General features: G+C 61.7%; 1 protein-coding gene across 1 annotated transcript in view; it reads right to left on the bottom strand.

Moving 5' to 3' along the window:
- The window catches only part of ITPR1 (inositol 1,4,5-trisphosphate receptor type 1), a 295,645-nt gene that overhangs the window by 77,319 nt on the left and 190,617 nt on the right, over positions 1–27,709 (bottom strand). The window contains exons 43-44 of the mRNA XM_066245616.1: positions 26,127–26,259; positions 23,934–24,124 (exon numbers count right to left, since the gene is read on the bottom strand). Of these exons, the coding sequence (XP_066101713.1) occupies positions 23,934–24,124; positions 26,127–26,259 (324 nt within the window). The remainder of the gene's footprint in view (positions 1–23,933; positions 24,125–26,126; positions 26,260–27,709) is intronic.

Below are 27,709 nucleotides of genomic sequence, written 5' to 3'. Positions count from 1 at the left end.
ACGAGGTGCCAGGAACCAGGGAAGCCTTCCTGTACGTCCACACACACAGAGCCCGCCGAGACGCTCACCGGACGTGATCCCACCAGCGCGCCCGTGCGCAGAGTGGGGCCAGGAAGTGGACAGCAGGGCCCAGGCCTCCCCCCCGGGAATCTGCGTGAGATCCTGCTGACGAAAGAAGTCTGCTCTCCAGAGGGGACGCGGGGAGCAGGGGCCTTGCACGAGACGTGGAAGATGAGGGCAGTGTGGGGGACTCAGAGCCCCTCCCCCACAGACGCGAGATGTGCCACAGGAGAAACAGCCGAGGAAACAGGGACCACCGTCAGGGGACCCCGGACACCGTCACTGCCCCTCTCGGAGGCCACGTGTCTGAACGGGGCGAGACCAGGGTCTGGCTCTCCCCTTTTCACTCTGCCCGGGGCACACGGAGCCCCAATATCTTTAACCATTCTCAACGTCAGAAGAAGTATAAGGTGTGAAAAGAGTCTAATAATACAATGGGCACCAGGAATCAAACTATCCCCTGGTGTCAATCACCACTCACTCCTAGGAGGGCATTTCTGGCGGCGTTCAATGGGTCTGAACCAGGGAACAGCGGGAGCTCAGCCCACCGAGCTCTCCCGAGGGTGCCCCCGGCTTTAAGGAGTTTAGAAATAGCATCGCCTGCAGAGTGGGAGGGAAGGAGGTGATGATGTGAACTGAGTGGGATGGGAGGCACCCACCTTTCAACTTCATTCGCCTGAAATTAGGGTGGAGGACCAGGCGACCCCTCCTCTCAAACTAACCTGGCCACTGGGCTCCAGGGAAGGTCAAGGCCAAAGCAGTGGGTCTCCACAGTGTTGCTTAAGGAGAACTGTTTCGCACGAGCGGTGACATCAACCTCTTCTATGGGAACCGCTTCCCTCCCGGGGCGGGGAGCTCCCCTGCCCGCCCTCCCTCCCTCTCCGTCCCCAGTGCCCCGGGGGCCCAGCACTGGGGGTGGGGGTGTGGAACAGGAGAGTCGGCCCTGGGTGCTGAGCAGCCTGGTGGCCCCCTCACACCCCCGCTGTGGATGAGACAGCTAACAGTTTCTCACCTTCATCAACAACACCTCAACCCACAAACTCAACTTCCTAAAAAAATTTTTAGAGGTGTTATCTCACCAAGTCTGTCTGTGCAGGTAAACTGTCGGCAACAGCACCTCACAATGTTTAACAGCGAGTCCAACCCGTTTCAGGAGACGAGCCCAAGTCGTCTCTGGGTTCGGTTTCCAAAGCAGCTCACGGACGCCAAAGGCCAGCACCTCTTGTGGTGGCCGTCTGTCCCAGCTGTCTGTCCCGGCACGGACAGGAGAGAGCAGCAGCCTCCCGAGGACACAAAGTGGCACAGACACCACCACCGCAGGGGCCTGTGGGCAGAGGTCTCGGGGCGGCGAGGGGCCAGGTGGGGGCCAGGGTGGGGTCAGGGTGGGGGCCAGGGTGGGGCCAGCATGAGAACCTCTCGAGGGCGGGAAGGCGCTCTGGTCGCTCAAGTTCACACGAGGATCACAGGACAGAAAGGTCGGGCACGGCCAAGTACACCCTGCTGGACCCCAGGAAGGACCCCATCTGAGCACACAGGGACACGTCTGAGCACGCAGGGACACGTCTGAGCACGCAGGGACACGTCTGAGCACGCAGGGACACGTCTGAGCACGCAGGGACACGTCTGAGCACGCAGGGACACGTCTGAGCATGCAGGGACATCGCAGCCAGGGGCACCTGTGCAGCGGGAGCCCGGGAGGAAACGCACCCCCACGGGCCGTCTGGGGCCGCAGGAGACGCTCGCCCGCTCTGGGCTTGGTCACGATTCAGAGAAGAGCACCTCCTAGTGGTTCGAGTGAAACTCGTAGGTGCCATGTCACCTAGCCCACAGGCTCCCACAGCGTCTATGACGGGGGCACAGAGGCCTCCGCGGGGAACCTACAGCTGGGATCCTGAGGCCCAAAAAGAGGTGCGGGGGGGCAGCCCTCAGCTCTGGCGGTGGGTCCCTTGCCGAGAGCCTTGCTTGGACCCAGCCGGCCCTCCCTGGTCACTGGGGGGTCCACCCGGGTTATGGAGACAGAGGACCGACACAGGAGGTACAAGGGTGAGAACCGGTCACTGGTGTCACCTCCACTGTGTCATCGGCACTGACGACCTCCCCCACCCTCAAAGCTCCACGGCTCCCCGGGGCAGTCAACTCGAGCTCCACCGCGGCGTTCTGTGTGCGCGCAGAGCGGCGGGGGTCAGGGCGGGCTCTGCACCCTGCAGACGCCACAGGGAGGGCAGACGAACAGGGAGGGCAGACGAACAGGGGTGTCTGCGGGAGCGGGCGGGCTTGGGGAGGCCCCGATGAACCTGGGGCCTCTGCGTCCTCGTCTGGGGAAGGAGGCAAGGCGCCCCCACAGAGGCGGGGGGGGTGCATAAGCGTGGGCCTGGCACCAGGGGGGCATTTTACACCTGCCCCTTCCCCTCCCCTGCTCTCGACATGCCAAACTGCGCCCTGCTCACCGCCCTCCGAGCAGCCTCAAGGTCAGCCTCCAGGTCGGCAGGGGTGGGAGGAAGCGAGCCGGACACGCGCGGGAGGGAAACCCCAGGGGTCTGTTCTCAGGGACGTGACGCGTACGTGCAGATAAAATGCCTCAGTGGGGAAAAAAATCCCCAAACCATGACGACACATCCACTCGGCCATAAAATCCAAAGAAAAGTAAACGGACCCTGGCCCGCCGGGGACAAGGACAGTGGCTGACAAACGGCAGACCAGCAAGCACAGCGATGCCTTCCCGACGGGGGGGTCTGGCTGCAGCCCGTCTGAACCCCGGTCCCCAGGATCCCGTGACCTGTGGGGCACTGGGTGGCCTTCCCCGGCTGCAGAGGATTCCGTGCGACCGGACAGGCAGGTGTGCGGAGAAGCAGCCGGAACGACCCAGCGCTCGGCCGGGAAGCGCCGCCCAGGGCACCATTGTGGCTTCAGCCTCGGTTACGGTATACAAGCTGTCGCAACCAAGATCGCTCGGTGCCCTTTAGCTCTGACGGGGTTGGCGGGCACCTAGTGCAGCCTCCCAGCGGGTGACCAGCTTCGCACCAGGGTCCAGCAGTCATTTCCTGCCTCCCTGCCCCCCTGACGGTACTCTCTGACCGAGTCGGCCTCTTTCAGCCTCTGAGACACACCGGCCCCTCCAACCCCTCCGTCCGAATCCTCTTCACCCAGCCGGGCCTCCCGTCATCGGTGAGGGCTCCGGCCCCAGAGCAGCCTTCCCCCCCACCCTGAGCAGGCTCTCCACCACGCCTCTCCCAATTCGTCACACATGTCACCGTGGTCCTCGCCGGCTGGACTGTAAGCTCCAGGAGGGCGGGACCCACGGTGCTGGGCACCTGGTGGGCGGGCGCTCTACTAATATCTGCTACCTGACTGGATGCAAAACAGTCCTGAAGGGACTCCAGAAATCTTAAATCGACCTGGGCTTTGCACCCAGGGCAGCTGACGTTTAACTCGGTGACCCAGGACCCGTCTGTGAAAGCTTGGTCCTGCCGCGTGGGGGATGCAGGCAGCAGAGACCAGCGCTCAGGGCGGCGGATGGGGGTGGGGGTGGGGGTCAGCGCAGCCCTCCCAACTCTCAGAGCCGCGTCAGGTGCAGGCACGGGTCCCTGTGATGGTCAGGCTGCAGGGGGAACCTTGACCCGTCCAGATAACTGTTAACCGCTCCGGCCACGCTGACACTCACGTTATTAATTACGGAACAGGAAGGACACGCATCTCAGAACATGGCCCTCTGGTGACTCTGGGCTCTGGGTGAAGCAGTGTGTGAGCTTGTGTGGCCAGGACGCTAATAAAACACATTTCTCAGGTCCCGTGTGGTGACTGCCACTGGAACTCTCCCCCAACATATATATATATATATAAAATTTTATTTATTCATTTTAGCAAGAGAAGAAGGGAGAGAGAGGAAGGAAGAGAGAGGGAGAGACAGACAGGAACACGAAGCTATTCCTGAATGTGCCCTGATGGGGGATTGAACCGCCAACCTCTGCACTTCGGGACGATGCTCTGTCCAGCCCAGCTACCTGGCCAGGGCAGCCATACCATTTTCTACACTGAATTCAGAGGAAGACAAGGGGCTTGAGGGCGTCCGGCAGCAGGAACATCTCCCCCATCCCCCTCCACCTGGCCCCCCGTGCGTCCGGACATCCTGACCAACAGGGCACGACCACCCAGGCACGGGAAACAGGCGGACACGTCCGACAGCCTCTGAGCCGTCCACAGGGGAAGGCGGAGGACCTCAGGAGACGCGGGCACAGGCCTCCCTCTCTGATGAGGAGGGCACGGCAGGTGAGCCCCGGTCGGTCGGCTGTGTCCAGCAAGAGGCTGGGGCTCCGAGCTGGTGCACGAGGTGCCCTTAACCCCCCCCCCAGGGAGCGGTGGGCAGTTTCTGACGAGAAGACCATGTCCACCACGAAGCTCGGTCCACTGGAGGAGTTCCAGAGGGAAAGTCCCTGCAGTTACTCAGAGCTGGGGAGAGATTACCTTCTTGGTCTGGAATCCGGGAATATTTTATGAAGATGTCTAAGAGCAGTTAATAAGGGGAAGTCAGCTTGCCTCTGATTGTTCTAACAGGCTTCTGCTATTAAGAATTGCACAACTCTTGGGCAAGGCAGGGGTGGGTTTGCGGATTTTTTTCTTTCTTTCTTTAAGCCTGTCCTCACAGGAACGACTTTTTCTTTTCTAAGAACATTTCATTATCCCCTCCCTGCTCCCCTCGTCCCAATGCCTGTGTGCCCGCAGGGCTCCGGCCACCAGCAGAGCAGCCCGGTGCAGGTGGCCCTCCCGGGGCGGCCACCATCTGTTTCTCAGAACGGTGGTTCCGTTTCCCTGCTGAGAACTGGATGGGGCAGCCACCTCTTTAAAAGCAATCCAGGCTGAGTCATTTCAACCTACAACCTCCAGGTGACGAAGGTTGCCCAAGCTCCAAGAATTATGGTGACTGGGGGACAAACCCTTGTGCTAGAGGGGCCATCGCCGGCCCAGGGCACGGGCACCAAGGGGGGTGCCCCGGGGGACATGAACAGCGCTATCCTGGGGCTCGGGGTCACCGTCAGTCCCACCGGCTCCAGGATCCACCTGGTCCGGGGCAACCCCATAGGAGAGGGTCAGCGTCTACCGGGGGAGCTTAAAACACTTGTAGCAAGGTCCTGGTGACGGAGGGGCTGGAGGAGGCAGGGCCGGGACAGGACACCTTCACTGCACGACCGGACGCTCCTCGCGGGGAGGGAAGGACACCCTGGTTTCCGGTGACAGGTCCGAGAACCATGAGTAGGTGTGAGGAACAAGGATGCTTCCAGATTCAGAAAAGGAAGAGGAGGAAAGAAGAGAAGGGGGAAGGAGGCGAGGCGTCAGGGGAGGGGGATGAGTTATCCCAGAGGCGCCATGGCAACGGGCCCGTCCACCTACCCCGGCCCACCCACAGCCAGACTCTTCTGCTGACGTACTGGAGAACAAGCTGGTTCCTACCAGCTCAGGAAGGTGAGCAAAGCCAGAGAGCTCATTAAATCCCTCCGCAGCGACTCTTGTCTGCCTGCAGATACTGAGCAAGGGTGATATAAATAGAAGTTATGTAACAGCTCTTTGTTGATTCCTGTGCTTACCCAAAAAATGCAGTATGACCTTGTTTGGTTTTTTTTTCCTGAAGCATTTCCCCCCTGGCCGGCTTGTGGAGGACTTTACCCTGGTTGGGGGTCATCTTAAAGTTTAAACGGCAGGACAGAGGTTTCCCAAGAGAAGGGTAGTCAGTCCTCGAGGGAATGGTCCCCGTTCAGAACCCTCAGGGTCAAGCCCTCCTCAGGGGTGTGTGTGTGTGTGTGTGTGTGTGTGGACACCTGTCTATGTTCTCACTATCGAAGAGAATCTTAAGGAATCTTGTGGCTTCCTTAGAACACCCCCCGATGATGCCAAGATTCTCACATGAACCCCCAAAGCAAGAGCCATTAATAAGATGGCTTCTGGGCTTTCTAAAGGGGGCCGCAGCCCCTAAGACACACACGGAGAGCTAACCGGTGGTTTCTAAGTGCCTTCCAGGCATATTGGTTGCCTTTCTCCTCCTTAACAAGCAAGACACAAGAGTCCAGTGGGGCTGCAAAGGCCCCCTGCTCAGAGATGCCGACAGGCCCTCGGTGAGAGGTGCAGAGGGGACAGCAGGCACGGTGTCCTGACACCCAGCCCACCGGCCTGACCCCCGCTGCCGGCGGTGACACCCAGCCCACCTAGCCTGACCCCCGCTGCCGGCGGTGACACCCAGCCCACCGGCCTGACCCCCGCTGCCGGCGGTGACACCCAGCCCACCAGCCTGACCCCCGCTGCCGGCGGTGACACCCAGCCCACCAGCCTGACCCCCGCTGCCGGCGGTGACACCCAGCCCACCTAGCCTGACCCCCGCTGCCGGCGGTGACACCCAGCCCACCTAGCCTGACCCCCGCTGCCGGCGGTGACACCCAGCCCACCGGCCTGACCCCCGCTGCCGGCGGTGACACCCAGCCCACCTAGCCTGACCCCCGCTGCCGGCGGTGACACCCAGCCCACCTGGCTGACCCCCCGTGCCGGCGGTGACACCCAGCCCACCGGCCTGACCCCCGCTGCCGGCGGTGACACCCAGCCATCTGGCTGACCCCCGCTGCCGGCGGTGACACCCAGCCCACCAGCCTGACTCCCACTGCCGGCGGTGACACCCAGCCCACCGGCCTGACTCCCACTGCCGGTGGTGACACCCAGCCATCTGGCTGACCCCCGCTGCCGGCGGTGACACCCAGCCCGCCTGGCTGACCCCCTGGTGCTGCCCGGGCTTCTGAACGGACCCTCGCTTGGGCGCCTTGGACAGAAAGTGGTTTCAAAGGAGGGTTACAACTGTTACCATGGGAACGTTCCCTCTCAAGCATCCTTCCCGAAAGGTTCCAGGTGCTAGAGAATTCAGTGCCCTTGGTCTCACAGGAAGGTTTCACTTCTTTTCTTTCTTTCTATTTTTTGGTGTTTCAGAACATACGGCTTCAACTGAGAGGATGTTCAAACGCATGACGCCAGGTGTCAAACACAGACGTCTACACGGGCCAGGGGTCAATCCCACGGACCCGAGGGGGGGGCTGTGACGGCTCGAGGGCACCCGCGGGCCCTGCTCCGGTCTCCAGTTCTGTCCGCAGTGGTTTCCGCACATAGTGGCCCTGAACCCAGAGACTCTGCCCGCTGTCCCAGCGAGGGCGACCCCAGCAGGAGGCGCTGTGACTGCCACCCCCACCGTGGGATTTCCTGTTGCACCAGGCGGGTGGGCGACAACACAGTAATGCATAAATCCGGGCGGGAGTCCGCAGGGAGCCCTGGTCCCAGGTCAGTCACCGAAAGGCACTGGCCACCCGTCTGCTGAGCCTCCTGAGTCCCCGTGAGGAGGGCGGGCTAGGCGCTCCGCCAGAGCGGGAACCAACGCTTCGCACCGGCAGGCCCCCAAGCGGCGATGTTGCCAGGTAACAAATGTGGAAATCTACTCGGAAAACTGACAACGCACAACCTCCGCTCTGCAGCTGATAACCGAGGGAGTGCTGAAACACCATGTTCCCTTCACGCTCGGGCTGCGGGTGTGAAAATAGAATTAAACGGGATACTTCCTCTTGTAAACATGAGGCAGGCGTACAACTTCACACGGGCGCCACTAATTGGAAATAGTACGGGGGCTGGGCGGCAGCTGCCCCGCCCCCACAGGAAGTCCAGAAAACCCAGAGACACAGAACGGAGTTGGACGGAGCCTTTCCTCCGGGTCAGGGTCACGTCCACCTCTGACCAGAGGAAAACGGCCCACGAGGAGAGGACATAGGTGCACCCCGAGGGAAGACTCGTTCGTCATATAAACGACCTGCTTCCCCTGTGTGGTTCACATGTCCTCTTTCAGAATTCACTGGAATCACCAAGCGGTGACCACTTGCTTCCTGGGTCAAATAATCCGTGCTTCCTACCCACGCCAAGCCACAACGCGGGGGGACGCTGCTCTCAGCCTGCGCAGAGCCGGAGGGGGAAGGCGAGAGGGGCCCCGAAGGCTCCCAACACTGACCCCCGAGTTTACAGGCTGATGACCAGGGTAAGGATTGAGGCAGACAAGACCTGGGTTCAAATCTCAGCTCTGGCGACGTTGGCTAGGACCCCTGGCTCTCCTGAGACTCAGTTTCCTCACCTTGTCATTGGGGCTACCCCACCTACACCAGATCCAGTGCATCGTAGCACCCAGCGCCCTGCCTGCCCTTAGCAAGAGCACTTTATTTTTTTAAAAAAGGATATAAGTCCCTTCCTTTCCCTCCCCAAACCACGGATATTCTCCAGACCAGCCAAAGGCTCGAAGACGGGAGGATCAGCACATGGAGTTTCCCTGTGCAAAATGGGCAAAAGCCGAAATCTAACTAGTCTCCAGGTATGCCAGGGGACGATGCTCCTTACTACGCAAGAATGAAACACGCCTATTGGTAAGGTATGATCGAACTCTTCGTGACAGCCCCGATTCAGCGAGCTGCCCTCCATCTCCGTGGAGCGGGAGTTACACCCGAGTCTCCTCGTCGCTAACCTCCAGACCGGGGCCTGGCGAAGCAGCCGGCAGGGTGCATGTGACTTTTATCTGGCGCACGGGATGCCCAGCGTCTGAGGAGCCGTCCTTCCGGTCCCCTCCTGTGTCCTTCCCGGGCTGATACGATAGCCACCGCAGAGACCAGCGCGCCAGCTGTCTTCAGACGTATCCGGAAGGCAGAGCGAGCACCCTTCCCGAGGGGCCGACAGGAAGTTCAACGGGAGCAAAGCCGCGGCGTCTCGATCTGCCGGACAGTCAGGAGGGGGTGGCGTGTCTGTGCCCGGAAAACTGGTGGCGGCTTCTCATGCAGGGGGGCGGGCAGCCCTGCGGAGATGCCACGGGAGCTCGGGCCCGAGCAGGAAACAGAGCCGGGTGCAGCCACCAGCTGGCACTGTGCCCCTCAGCAGGTGACCCGACCTCTCGGGGTCCTCCCTTCGTTTCACTCTCGGCAAAAAGGGGCCACGGCAGTACCTGCCCATGGGGGACCACGTGAAGGGCCGGCGAGACCCACGGAGGAGGCGCGGGCTGGCTCCTGGCCCGTGAGCACTCTGAGTGGGCCCTCGTTGTGGCCGCTCTCTGCGGGCAGGATGCAGAAGAGGGGAGGCACCCATGAGCTATCCAGGGTGCTTCTCCAAACTGACTGCGTGTATTTCCTTTGGGTTTAGATCAACTTAACTCCCACCTGTAAAGAAGGTGGCCCCTTTTAAGTGGTGACCACCCCTGACGACACATGTCCACACGTCACATCTTCACGTGTGTGTGCGGAAAAGGATAAGAAGGCTAAGGAACATGGCGGCCACGGAGGGTCAGATTTTGATGCGTCCAGTAAGCATTTACCACGCACCCACGATGGGGTGGGTGGCTGGGGAGTAAGAAGCTTGACTCTGGGAGAAACTACGCTCTCCGGCGGGTGGGCGGGTGGGCGGAGGGCAGAGAAGACACGCGGCCCGCCATAACCACGAGCAATTAGTGTGCTGACCAGCACGGCGAGCGGGCGCTCTGCACGTATCAGACGTCATTCCCAGGACGAGCCCCCGAGTAGGGTTCTCTACACGGATCCGTCACCTCCAGATGGGTCCCTCATCTCACAGGCACAGCACCTTCTCTAGGGGGCTCCGGGTGCAGACAGAGTCGGTCTCTGTCCCCCTGGGTCTTACAATGACCCTCCCTCATTTAACGGGTGGGGACTTCTCCAGTAATTGAACTGCCCAGAGATGGAGACCACGCCCTTCTGCCTCGGGAGAACCAGGAGGAGGGTCCCAGAGCAGGAGGCAGGTCAAACAGGGCGTAGGGAGCCAGGGAGCCAGGGCACAGGGAAAGGGGGTACGTCCCGTGGGGGCGCACAGGCATCTGGGCACACAGCCGGGGACCGGCTCCGAGCAGGTGCGGCCGCGGACAGTGAGCGTGGGGAGTGCGTGTGGGAACCGGGCGGGCCCAGGTCAGGAAGGTGCCGGCAGATGTCAGCAGGGTGGCCTTGGTCTCTGTCCTCCGCGGAAGGAAGGCTATTAAGACAGGGGCTGGAGTGGCCAGGCCTCTGCGTAGGGCACGTCGCTCTTCCGGCCATCCAGGTGAAGGACAACCCGTCTCACACTCCTGACAAGCCCATGGTGGCAGGCGGGATGGCATCCTGCTCTGAGCCAAATCCCCGCTGCTCCACCCCTGCCCGCCGGGCCACTTTGGGCATGTCACTTAACCTCAAGGTGCCAACCGTCTGGCTCTCTATAAAGCCGAACTAGCTGAGTGTGGACGGTGCAACTTCAAAGTCGAGTTCCCGGGGAAAAAGGCGAGAGAGGTGGGAGGAGACCGCTGGCATCGGGCTTCCCGCCTGGTGCCTGGATGGGGCGGTGCTGCGTCCACGGGCTCAAGGGGCAGGTGGGTGGCGGAGGGCAGCCAGCGGCCAGGCTTGCCGGGGGCCGGGCTGAGTGGAAGTCCACGGGAGGGGGGACGGGGGCCTGCACAGAGACCGGAGACGAGCGGGGGCGGAGCCCAGCAGCCCCCCCCCCTCGGGGAGGTGTGGGCAGACTCGGTCGCTGGGAGTCACGGGGGTGGATGAGCTCACCCCGCCCGTCGGGAGGAAGGGGGACAAACAGGCGGGACCAGGCTCCCACAGCCCAGGTTTCTCAGCGTAACTAGAGGCTGCAGGCGGCACTGCACTGGCTGCCGGGGAAACCGCTGTGGGAGGCGCGGCCGCTGGCCACGGGGACACCGCGGACCCAGGAGGGGCTCCAGGCTGGACCGTCAAAGAAAGGGGTGGACAAACTTCCTGTGCCTCAGGGGTCTGGACTCGCGAGCCTCATCCGCCTGCATTGGCCTTCTGCTCCTGCGGCGAATGGGGGCGGTGCGATGGGGTGCACCCCAGCTGGGGTCCTGGAGGAAAGGGGAGACCACCGCCCCTGAAAGAGGGCGAGAGGAAGGAGAGACTTTCCCTGAATTCCCACTTATAGGCTGAGAACAGCGGCCCAGATCTCGTGGGACTCGGGATATTTGCCACCTGGTCAATAGAGCTCACCAGAATCGGGGTATTTCACAATGACTATGAAGCGATAAACATCCCCTAGCTCCTGTGAGCAGGACAGTCACCCAGACCTTCCACCGTTACACGGGGGTGTGTGTAGAGTGCGCAGGACAGAGGGAGAGTCGTGCTTCTTCTCCGTAAGCAGCTTAGTATCTAGAAGCGAAGACCCAATAAACGCAGGGGCTGGCAGAGGTCTGCAGAGGCACTAAGAGTAAATGAGCGCCATGGGTTCAGGGGTGGGGTGGGGGTGGGGGCCAGTGCCGTCTCTGCCAGGGCTGCCTCCGCCCTGGTGGCACGAGAGAGGCCACGCTGATGCTAAAGGCACACACGTGGCTGTGTCCCGATAAAACTTGACTGACAAAAGCAGCTGGCGGCCAGATCTGACGAGCTGGCCACAGCGTGCCAAGCCCGGGAGTCCTGCGCCCCCACAGCAGCCGAGAAGGGCCTGCTGTCCGCTCGGAGGGCTGGATGAGGCTCTCTGCACCCAGGAGTCACACGGCAAGTCAGGGAGTCACAGACCTCCCGCTAGACCCGGAGGACGAGGAGAGAGGAGGACCGTCCGGACTCGTGGCTTTAACAGGACAGAGAGCCCAGGGCTCCACTGACCGCTCCTTTCGAGCCTTCCGGACCTTCTGTCCAGCTCTTCAGTCAAACTTCCAGACCATGGAAAACCCAAGTCTCCTTTCAAGAGGTCTCCTTTCAGCAACTACTTCCTGCTTATGGGTTTTGCAGGAAGGAAGGAGATTAACATTCTTCCGAAGACCCATCCTCATCCCCCCCACCCCCCAACCACGGTGGTCCTCTTACGGTACCAGAGAGCAGACACATCTGTGCCCTCTGCCTGACCAGGTAGCCCCGGAGCTCAGGAAGGAAGAAGAATTAACACCTGTTCTCCAAGTCCTCCCGAAGGCCCAAGGCCCAGCTGGGGTCACACGCTGCCCTCGGGCCACCTTGACAGGCCGCGAGGAATGTGCTGATGCCTTGCACGACCCCTTGCCCTGGAGTACCGGGCACACTGGGTGCCGCCAGCTGTCACCTGGAGAGTGGCAGGACCCCGGGGAGCCGTCCTTCTCCTTCTCAGGAGAGTGCACGCTGGTTCATGTTCCTGGGAACGGTCACTGCGTCTGCATTCTGAGTTTCTGCCTCGAAGCCTGGATTTAGACCGGTAATGGTAAAAGGCCTTGCCCCATGACAGTCTCCCTCCCAGGGATGGAGAGGAGAGATAGGGTGCCGAAAGGAAAGCGAAGGGGACAGCCTGGGCCTGGGAGCCCTTACAACCACAGAGAGAGCGCCCTGGCCGGATAGCTCAGTTGGTTAAGGGTGTCATCCTGAAGCACAGAGGTTGCTGGTTCGATGCCTGGTCAGTGCACATACAGGAAGAGCTCGATGTTCCTGTCCCTCTCTGTCTCTCTTTCTCCCTCTCCCTGCCTCTTTCACTAAAATCAATACATTTTAAAAAATGAAAAAAAGGACATTTAAAGCCACAGAGGGCCTGACCAGGCGGTGGCACAGTGGATAGGGCGTCGGACTGGGACGCGGAGGACCCAGGTTGAGACCCCAAGGTCGCCAGCTTGAGCACAGGCTCATCTGGTTTAAACAAAAGCTCACCAGCTTGGACCCAAGGTCGCTGGCTCCAGCAAGGGGTTGCTCGGTCTGCTGAAGGCCCGCGGTCAAGGCACGTATGAGAAAGCAATCAATGAACAACTAAGGTGTCGCAATGCGCAATGAAAAACTGACGATTGATGCTTCTCATCTCTCTGTTCCTGTCTGTCTGTCCCTGTCTCTCTCTCTCTGACTCTGTAAAAAAATAAATAAATAAAATACAGCCACAGAGGGACCGCCCTGCCCAGCACGTCCGCCAGTCTAAGCACAGCAGGCACGGGGTCTCCACCCTCCGGACCGCGGGGCTCCCGTCCGGGACTAAGGTGGACCGCATGTGGACACGACACAGAACAGACCACCCTCTCCGGTCCAGGCCCCGGGGTCATAAACCTCTACAAGAAAGCGAAGCATCAGAAGTCGTATTTTTGACAGAAAACAGATGTGTTAAAACGAAGCCCTTAAAGTAGTTCTATGAACCCGACACCGTGCGAGGAACTTCTGCAAACGCCGTGCCCTCCGCCCTGGGAGCCTGGGCAGGTCGGGGTGGACACAGGGCTTGCACCGGCCTCCTCCCTCAGGCCAGAGTCAGCACCGTCTCTGCAGCGTCCCCTGGGCTGTGCCTTTGCCCACGGTGCTTGGTTCCGCCCCCGCGTGAGGACCTCGGTTTCCCAGTCCTCGTGTCACAGATGAGAGGGCTGTGCTGCACATGGTCCCGGGGAAGTCCAAGGTCACCCAGCTGCCAGGGCAGAGCCGGTTCCAATGCAGGTGTTTCCACTAGGGAGGCCAACCCCCTTCCCGGGGAGCCGGCTTCCCTCCTGGGCGGACTCCCCCGAGGGGCTGACCCGAGGGCCTGACCCTCAGCCACCAGCTCCCGGCAGGGGGCTCAGACCCCTCAGGACTCCAACGAAGGGCCCAGTGCCCAGGGGGTGCGGGGGCCAAGCTGCGAGCCTCCATCTGCCCCTCACGCCCACGGCTCCCGACACCCCCCCACACCATCGCCTGGCTTGTTCTCACGCGGATGTAGCTTGAGGTCAGAAAACACCACGCAGGAGTGACTCATTGCTGACCGCCCTGCCAAAAACAACACCCTTTTACGTAATCTGCTCGCACACCAGCCTTTCCCTCCTCCTGGGGTGACTGCCTGTCAGATGCAGGCTGTGCTTCCTCACCGGCGGCCCTCTGTTTCCAGAAAAGGGAAACCAGCTGGCCTTCCCGCCCACGGGGTCAGAGCCGGCCGCGCCAGCCTGCTGTGTCCCCTCCCCGGCTCCCGGGGTGACTTCTGGAAGGGGTGAGACTGCCTGTCTCACGCTGGCCCTCTGGGCTGAAGTCTCAGGCCCGCGTCACGGGTTGAGCGCGGGGAGGGGAGGGCCCGGGGACAGGGACCGCACTCCCTCCCTCCGCAGAGTCTGCGAGCCAGCTTCCTGACCCAGCCCTGCTGCACCTGCCAGGCCAGGCTGCCTACGTGCAGGAAGGAGCCGGGCTGGGTGTGCCTGGAGGCCAGACCTGGCGTGGGCAGAGCTGTGGGCAGCCCTCTGCTACGTCAGGTGCCGCAACAGGAAGCAATGGGCCCGGAAGCTTTCTGTGTCCCGTCCCCGTAACAAGCCGCGAGGTTCTCCACGGTCACTGCGACACAGAGCGCCCCCAGCATCTATGCCCGTTCAGGAAACCCAAACGCTAACTACGTTCCCACATGTGCGCTGGACACCTCCTCTTCCCCGGGGCTCGGACGCTGGGCCCCCCCTGCAGGGCAGAGGAAGTACGGGAGGAGCGTCTCAGGAGGCAGGAACACGGAATTGGCACGGGCCCGGGGACGGATGTGCCAGCGCCGTGAGGCTCGCTGAGCCCTGCGTGTGCCAAAAATTAATTCATAAGCAAATGCTTATTTTACAGTTTCCCACTTGCCACCAAACATCAAGCAGAGAGGAGAGATTTACGGGGCCCAGCAGGAAGTGGGTGGCACCGGGCGTGGGGAGGGACACAGCAGAGGTGAGTCTGAAAGGGAAGCCTGGGCCCAGGGCTCACCGGGGCCACCCACGCCTGCAGCGGCCCGGGCGGGGGGGACCGCCTCCTGTCTCTAGAAGCAGAGGGCGCTGGCCCTGCTGTCTGAGCTGCTCGGAGGGCACCCGGGTGGGAGACAAAGGAGGCAACATCCACCTTCAGAGGTTCTCAGCCTCAAAGAAGCCAGGGCAGGGCCAGAGATGCGGGAAGATTTGGGGACATTGTCCCGAGGAGTCCGTGAGGCCAGGCTGGGAAATATCCTAAATTCGGCTCCAAGGCATTTCTGGGCTCGGTGACAAGGGGACGGTGACGAGTTTCAGCAGAGGGGAGCCGGGCCTCTGCGGGAGGGTGTCTTAGCTCTGGGCCCCCGACGCTGCCCCTGCACCCTCCGAGGTCTGGGCGGGGAAGTTCAGAACTTCGTTCCGCCCCCTGGACACCCGCAGAGCAATGGCCTCCAGTGACCTCATCCTCGGGACAGGGCTGAATTTTCACACACCCTCTACAAGGGGAAGGACGGGAGTCCACACTTCTGCCCAGATGGGTCTCAACTTCCAGGGAGAACCGAGCTCCTGCATGGCCGACAGTGGTGCCTCTCTTTTCTGCATCTGTCTGAGCACCCGGCCTGACTGACCTGTGGCAGGTGCTCAGGCGATTCTGATGGGGATGTGGGGAGCCAGTCTCCAAACGCGGCCCCCACAATCCCCTCTCCTTCCCTGCACACACCCTCCCCCCTCGAAACAAGAGGCAGCACTCTCCTCCCCTCCCTCGGATGCCGTGCAGTGGCCCCGGGGCTGGCTCTGGCCAACAGAAAGTGGCAGAAGTATCATGCTAAGAACTGCACGGCCAGGGCTTAAGAAGGATCGGTAGCTTCCACTTCCTGCTTCTCGAACCACTGCTCCTTGGAATCTAGCCACCAGGCTCTAAGAAGCCCAAACCACAGGGAGAGGCTACAGGGGGGAGAAGCAAGGTGACAGCTCCAGCTGAGCTCTCGGCTGAGTGCCGGCACCAAGAACCATGGTCATTCAAGTGGGCACCTTGGCTGTTCCGGCTCAGTTAAGCCCCTAACGACTGTGGCCCCCAATGAGATCACATGGAGAAGAAGAACCGCTCTGCTGAGCCCAGGCCCACAGAAACATGGCGGGTGTCAGGAGAACCCCTGCTTTAAGCCATGAAGTTTTGAGGTGGTTTGTTACTCAGTGATAAGATAACTAACTAACATGGAGCCTGACCAGGTGGTGGTGCAGTGGACAGAGCATCAGACTGGCATGCAGAGGACCCAGGTTCAAAACCCTGAGGTCACCGGCTTGAGTGCGGGTTCATCAGCTTGAGTGTGGGGTTGCTGGCTTGAGTGTGGGATCATAGACATGACCCCATGGTCGCTGGCTTGAGCCCAAAGGTCACAATGGCTTGAAGCCCAAGGTTGCTGGCTTGAGCAAGGGGTCACTCACTCTGCTGGAGCCCCCCCCCCCCAGTCAAGGCACATATGAGAAAGCAATCAATGAACAACTAAGGAGCCGCAATGAAGAGTTGATGCTTCTTATCTCTCTCCCTTCCTGTCTGTCCCTATCTGTCCCTCTCTCACTCTCTCTGTCACACACACACACACACACACACACACACAAAAGATAACTAACATGGAGAGGGGAGGAGGAGGGGACAAGAGGGACATGGTCTTCAGCAGACTCATAACCCTCGTCTCTGTGATGAGGTTAACAAGCCGCACACACTGCCGGGAGGCCCCCGTGAGACAGCTCGAGGGAAGGACGTTGTGGACAGAGGTCAAAGGTCAAGGACACCTGTCTCGTCTGCTGAGCTCTGCAGCAGGGTCCCTATCCCTGACCTACTGTCTCCGGAGAGGACAAGGAGTGGCCGGGGAAGGAAGCAGAAAGGCCTCTTCCCTTACAGAACACCTGCATTCCTCCTCAGCTCTCTCCACCCTCCTGCAGAGTGAGGCCATGACAGGCAAGTCTTGGCTCCACTACTCACTGCTCGTGATTTGAGGCGAGTCCCTTAACGACCGTGTTTTATTTTCCTCGTGTACGGAAAGGCCTAATCCTGGCACCGGCCCTGCAGGGAGATCGTGGGGTGGAAGGACAGGCTCAGGCAGAGGCCCTGGCCCGAAGGAGCCCCTTCCTCAATGGGGTCATTACCATCACCGCCACGGTCTAAACGATCGTACAGTAAAACTGACTGCGTGGTGTAGGCTCCTACAAGTCTGCACCACGTGTGGATCGGTGTGGCCAAGAGCAGACACACAGCGGTGTCATCACCTGAAAAATCCCGAGCCGTTCCTCACTGTCAACGCCTCCTCACCCCTCATCTGGAGGATGTCCTAAAAACAGGACCTGCTCTGGCCACCTTTGGAGACTGGCTCCTCCCACTCCGCCCCAGGCCTCTGGCTCCTCCCACTCCGCCCCAGGCCTCTGGCTCCTCCCACTCCGCCCCAGGCCTCTGGCTCCTCCCACTCCGCCCCAGGCCTCTGGCTCCTCCCACTCCGCCCCAGGCTCCTCCCACTCCGCCCCAGGCCTCTGGCTCCTCCCACTCCGCCCCAGGCCTCTGCGATGCCCCCACATGCGGCATTTATCAGGGACCCGGCCGCCACTGCCCAGTCGTGGTCGGCTGCCTGGATAAACTATCGTTTGTCCAACCACCATCTTTCCCACCATGATTCTCACAAGATGGGGAAGAGTTTGTAAATGGAACCAACCAGCTGTTGCTTAGGGTTCTAAGAATTCATGGGGAAATATCTAAATAATTGCTAAAAAGTCTCGATTTGCAGCTGCAAGGACCCCGGGAGGCCACACGTGGGTCTTCCCTGATGCAGGAACAGAAATGCAGGTCTGACGTTGCCACTCCCACACGAACCGGACTGGTGGGGGGAGGGGGAGGTCTCCGTCCCCACGTTCTGTTCCCCATGGGAAAGGCGTGCCCAGCCCTACCCTGGGTGGGGGGCGCTGCGCACAAGGGCCCTCCTGCAGCCCTGTCCCCGGACGGGCAGCGCGTGCACCCTCACAGCCCCCCGGCCACGCCCTTCCTGCCACCTGTCACTGAGAAACGGGATCTGGGGGAGCCCACCTGACCACAGGCCAGCGTCCCGCCCCCAGGCGGTCGCGGTCAGGGAAACAGAAGTGAGACGGGCAGCAAGACCCGGCTGGAGCCCGCCTGCCTTTACTGGGCAGCAGCACGGGCATTGATTAATGGCCCCTCCGGCCTCAGCCGGGCTCCGCGCCCATCCCCAGCTGGTCGCTTACTACTCCAAACCGGCCTCTCTAAAGCGAGGTAAAGGTCTGAGTCCCTGCCCCAGGGCGTCTGTCCTTAGCTGGCCTGGACCACCGGGCCCTGCGTCATTTTCTCCAGAGAAGGACAAGCTTGGGGCCCAGGGGGGCTCACAGCCAACCCCGGGCTGGAATGCGTCCTCCCGGAACCACAGGTCTGTAACGAGGCTTGGTTAGGGTTCTGTTGTCTCCTCCTCCCCCGCCCCCCCCAGATCACAGAGGGGGGAGGGGGTAGAGGGGCGCAGGCCACCAGGCTCCCTGGAGGGGAGGCCGCCCCCCTCCCCAGAGCTCTGCCGCCCCGTCTCATCTGGAGTCTGAGCCTCTGAGTAATAAATGTGTGAAAACACGAAACTAATATTCATAATTACTTTACAAGATAAAGAACTTGAAGGAAAAACAGCTTCTGTGCGCCTTGCCATCACCATCACGGCACACTGTGAAAAACACAGCGCCCGCGCCAGCCTCGGCCCCCGCCAGCCCTCGCCCGCGCCTTCCTCCTGAATCAGTGCCGCCCTCGTGCGGGACGGCGGGGGCCTCCGGCCCTCTCGTCTCCCGCTCCCCCTCTGGTGCCAGCCGGCTACCCCTCTTGTCCATCCATCGGTGGTCCGGGCACAGGCTCAAGCAGGGTCTCTACTCATGAGATCCTGCCCCCCACCCGATCCCACTGGGTTCCAGATCTCTCTCGCTCCCAGTTTTGTTTGTTTTGTTTTTTTATGAGGTACGACCCAGGTGTAATAAAATGCACCAGGGTTAACTGCACGGCTCCCTGAGTTTGCCATGAGCATGTACTCACGCCACCATCACCCACGCGGGCCAAGACGCAGAGTACCTCCTGTGCCCCAAAGGCACCGTGTCCCTAGCGGCAAACACCCCCTCCTGAGAGACCCGTTTTGAATTTCGGCTCTCGTTAGTGTGCCTCTGCGTGACTGCCAATCAGTGTTTGAACGACTGGAGGCCACCTCCAGGACCCCGCTCTCCTCGATCTACCTGTCTTCCACTGCCCGACGAGGTGCAGGCCTTCGGTGACAGCCTGAGGCCCCTCAGAGGGCCGCCCTGCCCTGTGTACAGACCTGAGGCCATCGCCAGCCCCGCCCACGCCCTCCACTGCTCTGCCCTCTGAGAAGGGCCCAGCCCCTGTCGGGACACACCTGCACCCTGAGCCCTGGTCCTCCCCTCCCCTCCCGGGCAGCAGACCCAGCCTCCCCGGGCCCAGCCCCTGTCGGGACACATCTGCACCCTGAGCCCTGGTCCTGTCCTCCCCTCCCGGGCAGCAGACCCAGCCTCCCCAGAGCCCAGCCCCTGTCGGGACACACCTGCACCCTGAGCCCTGGTCCTGTCCTCCCCTCCCGGGCAGCAGACCCAGCCTCCCCGGGGCCCAGCCCCTGTCGGGACACACCTGCACCCCGAGCCCTGGTCCTGTCCTCCCCTCCCGGGCAGCAGACCCACCTCCCCAGAGCACAGCCCCTGTCGGGACACACCTGCACCCTGAGCCCTGGTCCTCTCCTCCCGGGCAGCAGACCCACCTCCCCAGAGCCCAGCCCCTGTCGGGACACACCTGCACCCTGAGCCCTGGTCCTGCCTCCCTCCCGGGCAGCAGACCCAGCCTCCCCAGAGCCCAGCCCCTGTCGGGACACACCTGCACCCTGAGCCCTGGTCCTCCCCTCCTGGGCAGCAGACCCAGCCTCTCCAGAGCCCAGCCCCTGTCGGGACACACCTGCACCCTGAGCCCTGGTCCTCCCTCCCCTCCGGGCAGCAGACCCAGCCTCCCCGGGCCCAGCCCCTGTCAGGACACACCTGCACCCTGAGCCCTGGTCCTCCCCTTCTCTCCCGGGCAGCAGACCCAGCCTCCCCAGAGCCCAGCCCCTGTCGGGACACACCTGCACCCTGAGCCCTGGTCCTGTCCTCCCGGGCAGCAGACCCAGCCTCCCCAGAGCCCAGCCCCTGTCGGGACACACCTGCACCCTGAGCCCTGGTCCTCCCCTCCCGGGCAGCAGACCCAGCCTCCCCGGGGCCCAGCCCCTGTCGGGACACACCTGCACCCTGAGCCCTGGTCCTCCCCTCCCCTCCGGGCAGCAGACCCAGCCTCCCCGGGCCCAGCCCCTGTCAGGACACACCTGCACCCTGAGCCCGGTCCTCCCCTCCCGGGCAGCAGACCCACCTCCCCGGGGCCCAGCCCCTGTCGGGACACACCTGCACCCTGAGCCCTGGTCCTGTCCTCCCCTCCCGGGCAGCAGACCCACCTCCCCAGAGCCCAGCCCCTGTCGGGACACACCTGCACCCTGAGCCCTGGTCCTGTCCTCCCCTCCCGGGCAGCAGACCCAGCCTCCCCAGGGCCCAGCCCCTGTCGGGACACACTTGCACCCTGAGCCCTGGTCCTGTCCTCCCCTCCCGGGCAGCAGACCCACCTCCCCAGAGCCCAGCCCCTGTCGGGACACACCTGCACCCTGAGCCCTGGTCCTCCCCTCCCGGGCAGCAGACCCAGCCTCCCCAGAGCCCAGCCCCTGTCGGGACACACCTGCACCCTGAGCCCTGGTCCTCCCCTCCCGGGCAGCAGACCCAGCCTCCCCAGAGCCCAGCCCCTGTCGGGACACACCTGCACCCTGAGCCCTGGTCCTCCCCTCCCCTCCGGGCAGCAGACCCAGCCTCCCCGGGCCCAGCCCCTGTCAGGACACACCTGCACCCTGAGCCCTGGTCCTCCCCTCCCCTCCCGGGCAGCAGACCCAGCCTCCCCAGAGCCCAGCCCCTGTCGGGACACACCTGCACCCTGAGCCCTGGTCCTGTCCTCCCCTCCCGGGCAGCAGACCCAGCCTCCCCAGAGCCCAGCCCCTGTCGGGACACACCTGCACCCTGAGCCCTGGTCCTGTCCTCCCGGGCAGCAGACCCAGCCTCCCCAGAGCCCAGCCCCTGTCGGGACACACCTGCACCCTGAGCCCTGGTCCTCCCCTCCCGGGCAGCAGACCCAGCCTCCCCAGAGCCCAGCCCCTGTCGGGACACACCTGCACCCTGAGCCCTGGTCCTCCCCTCCCCTCCGGGCAGCAGACCCAGCCTCCCCGGGCCCAGCCCCTGTCAGGACACACCTGCACCCTGAGCCCTGGTCCTCCCCTCCTCTCCCGGGCAGCAGACCCAGCCTCCCCAGAGCCCAGCCCCTGTCGGGACACACCTGCACCCTGAGCCCTGGTCCTGTCCTCCCGGGCAGCAGACCCACCTCCCCAGAGCCCAGCCCCTGTCGGGACACACCTGCACCCTGAGCCCTGGTCCTGTCCTCCCGGGCAGCAGACCCAGCCTCCCCAGAGCCCAGCCCCTGTCGGGACACACCTGCACCCTGAGCCCTGGTCCTCCCCTCCCCTCCCGGGCAGCAGACCCAGCCTCCCCAGAGCCCAGCCCCTGTCGGGACACACCTGCACCCTGAGCCCTGGTCCTCCCCTCCCCTCCCGGGCAGCAGACCCAGCCTCCCCAGGGCCCAGCTCTGAGCCCAGTCCCACCGTTCAGAACCACACCCCCTTCAAGCCCATCGCATCAAGGATCCTCCCACCGACCCTCGCACCGGCGCCGTCACTTCTCCCTCAGCGCGCCCACGGCACTGTCCTCACGTCCCGGGAAGCCCTATACGCCCTTCCTGAGACCCCGCTGCCCGTGTGTGTGCATGCACTCTGGGATCCTGGCTAGACTTTTCACGTCTTGAAGACTAAGCTTCTGGGAGCTCTCAAATTGGCAAAGCTTTAAAAATGACTGAGGAGGGCATGACGGAGGGCTTCTGACTTCTCGTTCGGCCCATCGAGGAAAGAACTGTCACCCACTCTCAACCCCATTTCTAAAGACCGTGGAGCTACAAAAAGATTGGAGAAGACATATCGTCAGGGGGGAAAAAAATGGCCAGACGGTCCTTCAAACTGATACATCCGGTTTATGAGAAAGGTACCACGAGGCCCCCGTCTTCCGCACGTGGTTGGAGAAATGTCCCCTGGAGCGACGGGGTCCAGTGTCTGGAAACCATGCCCCGTCGTCCCCAGCAGAGGGTGGTGTACACGGAAAGCGCTCAGCAAATGTGCCGTTCACCCATCTAGTTGCTGGAAACCACATGGCTCAAACACAAGGAGCGTTTCTGCACTGCCCGCGCCAGGGTGAGCGCCCGGGCGGCACGGCCACGGCAGTGGGTGAGGAGACTCACGGGAGACAGAATCAAGAGCAATCCCAACGGGCTACCACTCATGTGCCCCTGTGACAACTCAGACACACGGTGGACCTGCCGCTGGGCACCAACCACTCAACTCAGGGCGGGGCCCGGCCGTGAACTTCAGAAGCACACGCTGGGGCAGGAGGGGGGCGGAGGGCGAGGAGCCGGGGCCACCGCAGTCACCGTGCAGGCCGTAAGGCCCGGGGCACCCGGCGGGAGGAGCGGGAGGGGGCTGAGGTCCGATTGGCACTGCCCCTACCCAGCTCGGTGCCCCGGGCCAGGGCGCCCGGCGGGAGGAGCGGGAGGGGGCTGAGGTCTGATTGGCACTGCCCCTACCCAGCTCGGTGCCCCGGGCCGGGGCGCACCTGCCCCACAGCAGGATGAGCCCTTTCCTAATCTGCCCGAAGAACCGAGGCTTCCTGAGTCCAGACTCCGAAGTTACATTCGAGACGGAGAATATCATGTCCAGTCAAATATGTACAAAAAGGCAAACTCTGTGGGATGCAGGTGACCTCAATAAAGTTGTTACCAAAACAGGTGTCGGGCTGCACACTCACAGCTGAGCAGACCCTTACTCAGAGAGCCGAGGAAGACGGAGAAAGGCGAGCGGAAGGGTATTCGAATACTTAAAGGAACGACTTTAATTGCTATTATCATATAAAAATCACCCTATGCATATATTATTGGAATTCATTAAAACTGTCCCTGTAAGGACGTCTCCTAAGAATTGTAGTGTTTATTATTTTTAAATATACATCGTACCCAGCTAACACAAAACATCATCAACTCATCTTCGACTAACCTAGTCTGGCTTTTCCCGCCTATCCGTGCAAAGTGGTTTAGTTTTCTTGAACCTTTTAGGAAGAAGGCAGAGAAATCTCCAGTCAGTAACAGACGCAGTGTCTACAGGTGTGAAAGTGAAATTTAAATAGCACGCACCGTCTAAACTCCTTTTTTTTTTTTTTTTTTTTTTGCATTTTTCTGAAGCTGGAAACAGGGAGAGACAGTCAGACAGACTCCCGCATGCGCCCGACCGGGATCCACCCGGCACGCCCACCAGGGGGCGACGCTCTGCCCACCAGGGGGCGATGCTCTGCCCATCCTGGGCGTCGCCATGTTGCGACCCTCCTGGGCGTCGCCATATTGCGACCAGAGCCACTCTAGCGCCTGGGGCAGAGGCCACAGAGCCATCCCCAGCGCCCGGGCCATCTTTGCTCCAATGGAGCCTTGGCTGCGGGAGGGGAAGAGAGAGACAGAGAGGAAGGCGCGGTGGAGGGGTGGAGAAGCAAATGGGCGCTTCTCCTGTGTGCCCTGGCCGGGAATCGAACCCGGGTCCTCCGCACGCTAGGCCGACGCTCTACCGCTGAGCCAACCGGCCAGGGCCTAAACTCCTTTTTGGTCGTCTTGTGACAGGGTCCCGAGGATCCTGGATAAAGACCGTATGTCTACTGTGGTCAGCCGTCCACTGACCCCACTGTCACAGAGGACCCTTCCGTGCCTCCAACCCTGGGCCCACCTCCCTCGCCCGTCCTCGGCGGCGGTCCATCCATTTGCAAATGTAACCCACGTTCTGGAACCGAGTCCGAGTTGTGACCGAGCAGCCACAGCGAGGTAACCCTAGAATCCACTCCTCTTTCAGGACGACACAACGGCACAGTCCGAAAGTACGCCGCTGACCACACAACAGCCACGGCCCCGCCCGGGCGCCCGGCCCCCCGCACAGCCTCTCCCGCCCCCAGGCCCCCCCCACCCCTGGGCGGGCCGCCACGCCGGCCGCCCTCCTACCTGGATGGTGGTGTTGCCTCCTTCCAGCAGGGCGATGGCCAGGAGGATGCTCTCGTGAAACACGCGGTCGCTGGACGCGTTCATGATGAGGTCGATGACCAGGTTGGAGGCCCCCTCCTTGTCCAGGTGGCACTGGACCTCGGCCAGGCTCATCTCACCCCTGCTCATGGAGCCGGAGCCGGAACCGCCCCCTGGGAAGAGGAAACGCCGTGCTTGTTAACCACAGTCGGAGCAGTGGACGCTGACCGCACGGGCCTCTCTACCGACACGTGATGGCGCTGGACACACGAGTGGGCTTCTCTCTCTCTCCACTCTTCACAGATTCTAGCAACCGGGCACTGACTGCTCACACCAAGAGGAGTCCCTGGCCCAAGGGCACCACCTTGTCAGCGGCAGAGGCAGTCTCTGAACGTGGGCGGGTAAGATGAAGAAAGGACCCTTTTCTAGAGGGACACCTAACGCTGTCGGCCAAGACTCACTCTGACGTGAGCGTATAGTGACTTGGGACAGAAATATCAAGGTCTGCTTTGCATTTAAGAGACAAAGCAAGCTTCGACCCTCTCAGCACACTCCCGAGAAAGCACTGCGGGGAGGACCACGTCGGCCCTCTTTCCAACACACCCGTCCTGGCCCCAACCCCAGCCCGCCCTCTCACACAGCACACCTGCCCTTCCACTCGTTCGTTCATTCATTCAACAAACATTGGCTGAGTGCCTGGTGCGGGGCCATGAGCTGGGGACGGGGCCTGAGCAAAAAGCAAGCCAAGTGCCCCCACCCTCGGTGGCCTGTGGAAAAGGTGGACACACTGAGGGAGCCGCAGGCGCGCCAGCAGGGAGCAGGCCCTGCGTTTGGGAGGTGCCTGAGAACTCGTCCCCCCACGGCCAGAGGCAAGAGCTGGAGCACCGTCTGTGGGAAAACGGGCCCACAGATCTCAGAAAAGGACCGGAAACCGTGTCACAGCTTCCGTGCAGAGCTCAGCTGGCACGCCACCACCTCCGGCCCAGGTGCACCGTGTCCACAGCGCAAGGCAGGCTGCAAAGCCCCTCTCGCCAGCTCCCCCCCCAGCACGGCTGGTCTCCGACAGATGTCCCCTCCCCTCGGGGATGGTGGAACGACCTCACTGCGGAAAGGTTAGAGAGGTTGTTTTTTTGAGACGTTGTGCGAGGAAACTGCTTGAGAACCACCGGGGAGTCCTGGATGAAAAGCTAAGGTCCTGTTCTGGGGACACTCAGCAGGTGTACCAGGCATGGTAGCTTCACCGGACAGAGCCACCGGCCATGAACCGAGCAGACCCCGTCTCGAGTTCCACCTGGTGAGAAGCTCAAGCTCCCTCCCAGAAGTGGCCAGGATGGCACCATTTCTGTGTGCCTAGAGCCCACCAGGAATCACCGTTCGACACAAGATGGGGCGACGCCCGTCTGTGCTTTGAGCACCGAGCTCCCGGCCCCTTTCACACCCACAGTTGAGTGCGGTGGTTTGCAACTGCCTTTTACCTGTTATTTTGCTTTCAACGTCTTGGAACACTTGTGAGGATTTCTTTTTAAGATTTCTATCTGGGAGTTTTTTGGGGGGTCAACTCTCATAAGAGTTTGGGAAGGCACAGGGCACAGGACTTTGAATTGAAGAGACGGGGTTCGAACTACGGACCCGTCGCTAACAGCTGCCGTTTCCGCGGTTAACCTGGGACAAGGACACGCCTGTTGCACGGTGGGTAGTGACCTGAAGAAGAAAACCGGGAAAAAGGTGCGAAAATGTGAAGGGATCCCCAGCACGCGGTGGCCGCAGGAGAAGCGGGGGTTTCGCCATCCTCGGCGCGAGCGCCGTCGTCACCTTATGGGGAAATGGGAGTCCCGATGACCACGTGGAAACATTTGACAAAATCAGGTTCCTGAGTCATTCCAAGGCCACCGAGAGGGTCCCCAACATGGGGAAGGGGCGCAGAGAGGCTGAGCCCATACCTCACCGCGGGCGCGTGGTTTGAGACGTCAACGTGACAGTCGACCCAAGACAGGAGCGGCTTGCTGAAGAGATGCACTGGCGCCCCAAACTCAGGGGCTCGAGTTTCCACCCGACACGTGTCACACCGGACAGGGGAGGCGCACGCGCACACACACACAAACACACACACACACACACACACACACACACACGCCCCGCTCCTACGGGCAGCCCGCCCCTCGCCCCACGGCCTACCTCCGGCACCAGGCTTGCTGGGTGCTCCCGGCGACAGCGGGCCATTGCCGAAGCTGGTGAGGCTCTCTCTTCTTCCAGAAGGTCGGACGTTTCCATAGTAACGGTTGACCAAAATTTGCCTGAGGGCCTCCCCCTTAATTCAAACAGGATACTGGAATCAGGTTCCGAACATCAGGCGTGCACATAACGGAGCAACTGACAGTGGAGAGGCACAGAGGAGGCGCCCGGGGCAAGGGCTCGGTTTCACGGGGAGGCCGGACGACAAATGATGAATAAAAGCATCTGGAGGCGCGACCATTACACGCCTTCCACAGTTGCTCAGGAAACCAGACCGTCAAAAGGGAGCCATTAAGATTATCATCAACGATCTGAGGCCCCCACCCCCAAGAGCGATCAAGTCGGGACATTCATTTCGAAGGGCAACCAACACACACAAAGGAACGAACCAGAAAGTCCCTTTGGGGTACGCCAATTAAAACCGGACACATGGGGAAACGGGGTACAGGTCCCCTTCCACAGAGTGACCTAAGATCGTTACCGAAGCACGGGGTGTATCCCCCAGATCCTAGGAAAACGGTAGCGCGTCCCGAGTAAGAGAGTAGGAAGAAACGGTAAGCTGAGCGCACGCCTTCGATACAGAAGTGGTCACGGACCAAGGGGCGAGGGAAAGGGATGGCCCAGGGACAAGGCGGGCGGCCAGGACCAGAGGCCGATCGGAAAGCAAGCATCACAGAAGAGATGACGTAAAAACCAGCCCGGGGGGCAGGCAGCAAGGGAAGGGGCGTGACGAGACAGGAGAGGGCGTGCGTGCTCAATGGTGCTGGACAGCGTGCCCGTTGTCACGGGAGAGGGTTCCTAACACTCCCCGGAGGCCCTGTGCCTGCGCTGGGACATTTCCACAATGAAAAGTATGACAGACATAAACGTCGAAGGGCTTTTCTGGACACGGGCTGTAGAAACTGTTCCCCATGGTTCCCACCCAGAGACAGAAAAGAGTGACACGTGTCCTCTCCCGGGCAGGCGCCCGTGAAGCAGCACAAAGAGGCAGCGGGGTGGAGCCTCAGCTGCGTTGCCCCCGCGATCACGCGAAGGGTGTCCAGACCGGGTGTCCAGACCGGTGTCCAGACCGCCTCCCGGTCTGGGTGTTCCTAAGAGCCAGAGGCTGTACGGGTTCCCGTGACTCCTTCCCGGGGGCAAGGCCGTGAGGCACGCTGGCACGCCTGCACGCCGGCGAGGGTGCGAGAGAGAAGTCTAGCAGGGGAGAGGTGTTGACAGGCAGCAGGTCTCCGAAATAGACTCAGGAGCGCTCCCGACCTGTGACCTGCAACCGTAACATGAGTCAGGAGAATTTCAAGTGATTTGTTAATAAGCTCCGAGAATAGGTCTGGAGACTTCAAGAGCGGTGTTTGCGAAACGAGGCGGGAGGGAGCAGACAGGAGGGGGCGGTGGGGGGCAGGGGGCAGCCCGGGTAAGGTCCCAGGGCCAGGAGGGTTCTGTCCCACCACGCTGGTCAAAGACTCCAGGACAGACTGGGATGGGGTGCGCAGGAGAGGAAGAAGTAGGTGCTGCTTTTTAAATGAAAG

This window comes from Saccopteryx bilineata, chromosome 10, assembly GCF_036850765.1.
Source record: "Saccopteryx bilineata isolate mSacBil1 chromosome 10, mSacBil1_pri_phased_curated, whole genome shotgun sequence".
Taxonomy (NCBI): Eukaryota; Metazoa; Chordata; class Mammalia; order Chiroptera; family Emballonuridae; genus Saccopteryx; species Saccopteryx bilineata.
This window is presented reverse-complemented; position numbering and strand designations above follow the sequence as displayed.